The sequence below is a fragment of the Oncorhynchus mykiss genome, chromosome 25, assembly GCF_057628025.1.
Source record: "Oncorhynchus mykiss isolate SJ-2025 chromosome 25, ASM5762802v1, whole genome shotgun sequence".
NCBI classification, from domain to species: Eukaryota; Metazoa; Chordata; class Actinopteri; order Salmoniformes; family Salmonidae; genus Oncorhynchus; species Oncorhynchus mykiss.
Window position 1 is genome coordinate 57,350,062 of NC_143046.1, and position 8,567 is coordinate 57,358,628.

At 43.1% G+C, this 8,567-nt stretch overlaps 1 protein-coding gene across 1 annotated transcript; it reads right to left on the minus strand.

The window, feature by feature from the left end:
* Positions 1-1,248: 1,248 nt before the first annotated feature.
* On the minus strand, positions 1,249-6,013 carry LOC149972065 (uncharacterized). Its single transcript, XM_090220617.1, has 8 exons — positions 5,932-6,013; positions 5,711-5,792; positions 5,182-5,528; positions 2,295-3,768; positions 1,892-2,109; positions 1,726-1,782; positions 1,522-1,621; positions 1,249-1,421 (listed from the first exon to the last, which is right to left on the minus strand). The coding sequence occupies exons 3-8, from the start codon at positions 5,359-5,361 to the stop codon at positions 1,249-1,251; spliced, it is 2,202 nt and encodes a 733-aa protein (XP_090076743.1). The 5' UTR covers positions 5,362-5,528; positions 5,711-5,792; positions 5,932-6,013.
* Between the last annotated feature and the right edge of the window lie 2,554 nt (positions 6,014-8,567).

The window sequence follows — 8,567 nt, forward strand, 5'->3', positions numbered from 1 at the left end:
AAACATCCGATCCCATTGCATCCTTCAATAGCTTGGCGAAGAAGTCGGTGGGGCGAGAGCCCGCCTCTACCCCCTCTGCCAGACCAACAACGCGAAGGTTATTACGTCTGGATCGGCCCTCCAGGTCCACCACTTTCACAGAAAGCGTCTGCACAGTATCCTGCAATGACGTACATAGCTTCTCTAACTCGTCGATCCTACCAGCGTTGAATTCAGAAGCTTTCTCAAGGTCCACAATACTCTGGCCATGCGAAGCGACCGTTCGAATGATGCTCTCGATTTTGGTGTCCAGTTCAGCAATAGTGGCCTTAAGATCCTCAGCTATAGCAACACGTAGCTCCCCCAAAGCCCGGGTAAGTTCTGTAAGTGTCACGTTGTTGCATGTGCCTCCCGCCATGTCTGTCTCGTTGTTTAGTGGGGAGTAGGCCTCCGCTGTGGATTTATTGTCCTTTGGTCGCTTATTACTCGGCATTTTCATATAGAAAGTTACAATCTTGTATTAGAAAGAAACGTTTGTTGTAAAAAGTGCCATAAAGTAGGTTAAATTAGATTATTTCGCAAAAAAGTTGCAGGAGCCTCTCACGCACAACCCTTCACTCGCCCCCCCCCCCCCCGTTGTGTCTTTTTTTAACCTTTATTAACAAGGCAAGGTTAATTAAGAACAAATTCTTATTTTCAATGATGGCCTAGGAACAGTGCAGAACTGAAAGCAGAACGACAGATTTGTACCTTGTCAACTCGGGGGTTTGAACTTGCAACCTTCAGGTTACTAGTCCAACCACTAGGCTACCCTGCCGCCGTCTATGAAATACATAAATAAAATGTTTTTGTTTTGTTTAAATATGTGTATAAAATATACTTTCCTGTACAGTAAGTAAATGTAAGAAATCCAGAAAGCATGAAAAAATGTTTTTGTAATGTCTAAAATAAAATATAATAATATAATATTGTCTGTACAGTAAGTAACGTAAATGCAGAAGCAATAAGAATTGTAAATGATGATAGAACACATCAAATTCATGTGAACATGAGGACACAAAGGAGATATTTAATTAAAAGATCATATTTTAATACATTTTTAATGCTGAAAAAATCTATGTATGGCAAATCCAATTTGGGAAAATGGCCTGTTGGACAAAAATGAAAAATAGTTAACATCCTTGCTACTTCAGCCATTTGCTATGTTAAAGTCAAATCACAGTTAATGATGAATGGATACAATTTGGAAGGATTTTCCAGAGTCATACCTCAGTAGTGTAGAGTGTCAGGTGGCACAACCATTGGTGCCATGAGGTCAAAGTGTGAAGGAGGGAGCAAGCCAGAGAGCTGTCTAGGAAGCAGTCCAGCCCCATGGCTTGGAGGCTTTGAGTTGGTCCCATCATTGTAATGCATTGTGGGGTATCTGCTGCCCCATAGACCTGCTGGCAGTGGGAAAGGTGTTAGCGAGGAGACCACCAGGGACATCTATGATTCGCTGACACAGTCTTGGTTAGACCACATGTCTTCTAAAGCAATATTCACCTGCTTTCATAGAGTAGGGATTCACTCCTTTGGGGACACTGCCAGTGTTCCCCTGATATCCATGTGTTCCCATCGGTGGAGGTGGTGGTACACACTTGTTCTGTAAAACACATCAACACATTTTCCAAATTGTTGGTAATATTAGCACAGTTGAAATACAATGGTTGTTCACTGTTTTTAATTTAATTGAATTTAAGTGTGTACTTCAGCCTTGGGCTCAGTTTTGTTAACCCATCTGTGCAGAATTGGATCCCAGACAATCTGAGGAAGAAGAGATTAGCAATGTGAAGCAAGCCACAATTTATTTTTATTTTTTAAATCCACTCAATTGTCTCTACATAGAATATAGTGTTAATAACCAGTTCCTTACAGATCTGTCTTTGTCCTCAGGTAGATGAACCTCCTTCTTATTAGCTCTTCCACTCCCAAAGACCCAGCTGAGCCAGCCTCCACTGTTATTGTGAACAGCAGGGGTCTCGGGCTCAGCCACCGGCCGGGTGCCAGTCTGGAACTGAGGGTTGGCATCGGAGTGTTCCGGCTTGGTGATGGACATCATAGCAGGATGCTCAACATATCTAAGTCGGACATCTGTAATAAGTGGGAGAAGTCAGGCCACTCTACTCATGTCACCATACAGAACAATTACTAGCTGACAGGTAGGAAGGTCTTGCTCTGATACTCTGTTTACAACCCAATCTTAACCTACACGCAGTCACAGGGATTACTGTGTAATTTCTAGTAATTTCTTTACTAATTAGGTAAGGTTAAGTGACCTCTTCTCTTGGAATAGAAATCCACAGGTGGAGTACACGCTCCACCATCCCATTTCCGCAGTGGTGCCAACATGGGGATGATGGAAGGTGGTTGTGGATGAATGTTTTCATTCTTCACAGGGACACTGGCTGTGAGGAGGATCTCCTCCCTCTCTTCAGGGATGAGGCCTGATGCTCGGAAGATCCCCTCCCTCTGTGCAGGGACACTGGCTGTTTGGAGGATACCCTCCCTCTGTGATGGGATGAGGCCTGATGCTCGGAGGATCTCCTCCCTCTGTGCAGGGACACTGGCTGTTTGGAGGATACCCTCCCTCTGTGATGGGATGAGGCCTGATGCTCGGAAGATCCCCTCCCTCTGTGCAGGGACACTGGCTGTTTGGAGGATACCCTCCCTCTGTGGCGGGATGAGGCCTGATGCTCGGAAGATCCCCTCCCTCTGTGCAGGGACACTGGCTGTTTGGAGGATCTCCTCCCTCTGTGCAGGGACACTGGCTGTTTGGAGGATACCCTCCCTCTGTGATGGGATGAGGCCTGATGCTCGGAGGATCTCCTCCCTCTCAGCAGGGACACTGGCCTTTGGGACGATCCCCTCCCTGTGCGCAGGGACACTGACCATTGGGACGATTCCCTTCCTCTGCGCAGTGACACTGGCCATCAGGTGGATCAACTCCTTTTGTGCAGGAATGAGGCCTGATGCTCTGAGGATCTTCTTCTTCGGCACAGTGATAGAAGCTGCTGGAAGAATCCCCTCCCTCTGTTCAGTGATGCTGGCTGCTGAGAGAATCCCATCCCTCTGTGCTGGGACACTGGCTGTTCGGACATTCCCCTCCCTCTGTGGCGGGATGAGGCCTGATGCTCGGAGGATCTCCAACCTCTCAGCAGGGACACTAGCCTTTGGGACGATCCCCTCCCTGTGCGCAGGGACGCTGACCATTGGGACGATTCCCTTCCTCTGCGCAGTGACACTGGCCATCAGGTGGATCAACTCCTTTTGTGCAGAAATGAGGCCTGATGCTCGGAGGATCTTCTCCTTTCGCACAGTGACAGTAGCTGCAGTAGCTGCTGGAAGAATCCCCTCCCTCTGTGCAGGGACACTGGCTGTGAGGTGGATGTCCTCCCTCTCTTCAGGGATGAGGCCTGATGCTCGGAAGATCTCCTCCCTCTGCACAGTGATGTTAGCTGCTGGGAGAATCCCCTCCCTCTGTGCAGGGACACTGGCTGTGAGGCGGATGTCCTCCCTCTCTTCAGGGATGAGGCCTGATGCTCGGAAGATCTCCTCCCTCTGCACAGTGATGTTAGCTGCTGGGAGAATCCCCTCCCTCTGTGCAGGGACACTGGCTGTTTGGAGGATACCCTCCCTCTGTGATGGGATGAGGCCTGATGCTCGGAGCATTTCCTCCCTCTGTGACGGGATGAGGCCTGATGCTCGAAGGATCTCCTCCCTCTGCACAGCAACTTCGGCTGCTGTGATGATCTGCAGGTATAAATAGAGCATAAATTAATTCCCTAAAAAATCAACCACTTAGAATCTATAACATCATTACACTGAGTGTATTAAACATTAAGAACACCTTCTCTTTCAGTGACATAGACAAATCAGGTGAAAGCTATAATCCCTTATTGATGTGAATTGTTAAATCTTCTTCTCAGTGTAGATGAGGGGGGGGGGGGGGGGGGGGGCAGGTTAAAGAATGATTTTTAGACAATTGAGACATGGATTGTGTATGTGTGTCATTCAGAGGGTGAATGGGCAAGACCAAAGATTTAAGTCCCTTTGAACAGAGTATGGTAGTATGTGCCAGGTGCACCGGTTTGGGTCAAGAACTGCAATGCTGTTGGGTTTTTCAGCTCAACAGTTTTCCCTGAGTATCAACAATGGTCCACCACCAAAGGGGGGAAACTCAATAGGAAGGTGTTGTTAATGTTTTGTTCACTCAGTGTAGATCAATCCCTAGCATATACTTCCATTTGCATGTGTACTGATACTGTAAATACACATATTATATTAATGTTATCTACAATATATTATAATACCGTAAGTCTCCCTGCTGCAGGGGCATTTCCTCCTACAATTTTGAGCTGATTTTCTTCACTTTAGCAATATTTTGTATCTTTGTTAATTTTAATTGTAATTGTGTTTGGAAAGGTACTGTTACCACAGGAGATGATGCTATCACAAAGCATTTGATGTAAGTATGTAGGACAATTACCCATAATGCTCACTGACTGAACATTCAAAATTACCATGGCAATTATTGACGCATTCACATGCTTTCGGAAACTTGGAACCTCAGAGTTAAAATGAATGTAAGTTATTAGCGTAGAGCTTCCTACTGGTTGATTCTGATACTTCACAAGTGGGAAACCTGAAATCCTCATTCCATAACGAGTTAGCGAGTCAGAGAGTCAGAAATGTCCAAATTTTCTAGTTCCGACTTGAAGGGCCTTCTATGATGTAGGGCAGGTCAGTAACCAAATTATTTGACTGTCCCCAGTCGCACACAGACTTTTATGGTCACACAAGTTGCCACTCATTCAAAATGAGTAGCCTAACAATTATTTACGTGGCCCCAGGTACATTTGCAACCAAATTATTTTTGTGTGAGAAATCAATAATAGTTGCACACATAGGGTAACAGTGAGCAATGAGCAAGATAAGCATAGACGGGAAGTTGACAATAGATTATTATTAGTGTAAATAAACTGTATTTCTATGGTTGCAGTCCTCAAAGATTGAATTGCATTGAATTGAATTAATCAGATCCAATGATTTACCGCCCGTAGGGTGGGGTACCGCTAGTCATCATTATTATAATCACCATCTCAATCATTATCACCATACCATCATAGACTTATTCTTCTGTATCTGAGACTCATCTGACACTACCTTAGATATGGCAGTCTGCAACTCAATACACTGCCCCTGCATGGTGTTCAGCGTCCCCTGCATGTGGTTAATCGACTGCTTAACATCGTTCAGCAGGATCTGAATCTCAAGCCTGCAGGAAATCAGGTGGTTCAACATACTGAGATGACGAGAGGCTTCAGACCATGCCCATTGGACCATCTTTAGGATTCTTTCTCACTTAACACCAATCGTATTAGGAATGTAACTTTGTGCAGAAGATGTTACTATAGTGTTATTTAGAAGAAAAAAAGTGTACTTTGTCAGGCGCCAAAAGGGTGACGGCATGTCTCCCTGCTCCAGTGAGCTCTGCTGACAGGTCTTGCTCACTGTTGGGAGGAACGGGAGCCAAATTAGAGGAAAAATATCTATGGTTGTTCAGCAATGAAACATTCATGGCATAATGGGGATTGTTCTTCCCTGTGAAAATAATAAAAACAGCTGGTGTTTACTTTCTCACTTTTAGATAATGTAATACAATCTTTGAACCCATCAGAAGTGTAGTGCTTACCTCCATGAAAATGTTGGTCCCTGTTATTTTGGGCGGCATTGTCCCAATGTTGACCACTAGTTCCAACTTGTGATGAGAAGGTCTTGATGAAACGATCAAGTCAACATTTTGTTAGACATTTCAGAGATAGCATTAACAGTTGTACATGAGACAGTGCTTCCAGATATTGAGGTATCTTCCTTCTGAGGTATGTAAAAAAAATCTGGTGTGTGAGTACTCACATGAAAGGTATCCATGATTCTTGGTCAGAAGCTGGAATTATTGCTACACAGCTTTCAGGCGACTTTATGTCTTGGGCCTGGATGAATCATTGAAATACAAGTAATAATGTGAATTTGTGATGCATAATTGCCAATGTAATTTGGAATATTCCATCAAAGTTATTTTTTTGACAGTCAAAACAACTAACTCTTACGATTAATCACTTGACTTGAGTAATTTGAGTTAACGGAAATAGCTACTTTATATTCTGACCTAGACACTGATTTGTGCAATGCCTAATGCATAAACTATGCGTGTTATTGGCTCATCATAGTATATAGCCGAGGGTCTCATAGTCCAAAAACAGCATTGGCCATTGGACTGCTCAGTCAAAACAACACATTTACGATTAATCACTTGACTGGAGTAACTTGAGTTCGGGAAACTAAAACATTAAAAGTAGTCTATAGCTTGACGCATATTCTTACCTTGGACAAGCTATCCAAAAGGCCTAACCAGTCTTGCTTGAAGATACCGTTAGGCAGATAAAAGCGCGGTACGGTTTGAGACACGGTATTGTGAATCTGTCACACTGATATAAAAGCACGTTTTCATTTATGATTTACACTGTAGAATGACCTGCAAGCCAATCAGAATCGAGTTTTAAACTACACGGTGGGTTCCATGGAACGTCACAAACATAATTGTCCACTTGCGTCACAGATTAAAGTCACTGAACATGGGTTTAATAGCTATATTGGCTATATGTACAGTAAATGCACATCGTATTGAATTGAGATTACACCGACTGCACCACTGAAACTATTTAGCCTAATCCTTTGAGGATCATATGTCAAATGTCAGAATCATGGCACATGAAAACATAATTAAATTGACTGCAGATTATACAATTCACTGTGACACAATATCCATGTAATTTCAATTAAATTACGTTGAACCAACGTGGAATAAACATTGAATTGATTTATGTGCCCATTGGGAAGTGATCAAATCGAAATGATTGAATACATACAGTATTACAAAGAAAGACATACAAAAATAGCATCGAAAGGCTCGAAAAAGTCTAATTTCCCTGGGCCACCCAAAATAAAAAATGTATGTACGCATTTCGTCTGCTTTCAAATCTCTAACTCTCACACATATTTACAATCTCGCGATGTTTATTTCTGACGCTTTCACGTTGCGGGATTTCGTGAAGTAATTGATGCGCAGGAGAGCTTCATGAAATCAGCGACATTAACGGTTCCAAATCGAGCAAAAAGCTTCAAATTAAAAGTCCATCGTTCACAAATTGTGGCAAATTTTCTGTTTCAAGATGCGTTCTGTTAAGTTTCTCTGATCTCTGAAAAGTAATTTAGGTTTTCAATATTCTTTATTAAATAATATCTGTAATAATAGTTTAATTTCTATTCCACTTGATGGCACTATCCCCTATGCTACTCCCTGTCAGGGGTCTGAGGATTCTGAAACAAAATAGTTTAGGCTCTTGAAACGCATCAGTGCGTTGGTAGATGTGCTGTACATTGTTATAAACACTTATTACACTGCTATAGACTTATTATCAATGTCACTCCCTGTTATGAACACATATTACATTATAAATGATGATCCTGTGTAGAGCATGCCGATCCCACCACCAGGGTTGTGGGTTCGATTCCCGGGGAAACCCATACGTAAAATGTATGTGCAAATGACTGTAAGTCGCTTTGAATGAAAGCATCTGCTAAATGTCATATATTATGATTACATTGTTTAAACAACAGACCTACAATGTGAAAGTCTATTGCTTTTTCAAATGAATATTTGTGTTGGAACTTGACATCAGTTGGAAAGGCAGCACATGTATCTGTTGAATTACTACCTGATTCAAAAGTTGTGGACAGAAATGTGGGTATACTATAATACAAGTTAAAATAAAATAATGACAAGCACATCTTGTTCTTTTTGAATTCAGGTTTTATTAAGTCAGGGTAGCTTGGTGATCATGGCTACGTGTAACAGCATTGAGGTCCCCTCTGGAAACAGAACTGAATTGAGTATTACTAAACCAATATACCCTCAACTATACAGACACACAGCAATGTAGTGCTGCTGACCTGGGTTCCAGACCCACTAGGGGAGTCACCCTGCAGACCCACTAAGGGGCGGCACGTAGCCTCAAGTTTAGATCATTGGGCCAGTTACCGAAAGATTGCTGGCTCAAATACCGGAGCCGACAAAGTGAGAAAATAAGGCACTTGTGGGTGTCTCAGAGGGAGTTGGGATATGCAAAAAAACAACAATTGTGTGTAAGTTAAAATGCTCCATATTCTTGTCAATGCAGGTTCGTAGTGTTGTAATACTGTTGTAATACTGTAGCTACTATTTGACTGGAGTTGGGTCTTGATAGGACAGACTGAGTAAGGAGTAGTAAAGCCCCTGCCAACCAGGACCTCTCAACCCTCCTGTTCTAAATTCTCTGTGAACTTCCTGACCTTGAACAAGACCTCCATGTTGACTGTGGGTTGCGTGGTGGATAGTGAGCACAGCACGTCAGACTGGAGGGCAGAGGGACACACACAGAAGACAAACAAAATCATGAGCATGGTTCAGAAATTACACAAATGTGAGAGTCAGTTTGAAATGCCTGGATGTG

Excerpts from the sequence above, each read along its gene's own strand:
- LOC149972065 (XM_090220617.1), bottom strand. The coding sequence starts at position 5,361 with ATGGTCCAATGGGCATGGTCTGAAGCCTCTCGTCATCTCAGTATGTTG. Across the intron at positions 1,783-1,891 it reads CTGAGGACAAAGACAGATCT|ATTGTCTGGGATCCAATTCT; the intron begins GTAAGGAACTGG and ends CTTCTTCCTCAG. Across the intron at positions 1,422-1,521 it reads TCCCTACTCTATGAAAGCAG|CAGGTCTATGGGGCAGCAGA; the intron begins GTGAATATTGCT and ends TCCCACTGCCAG.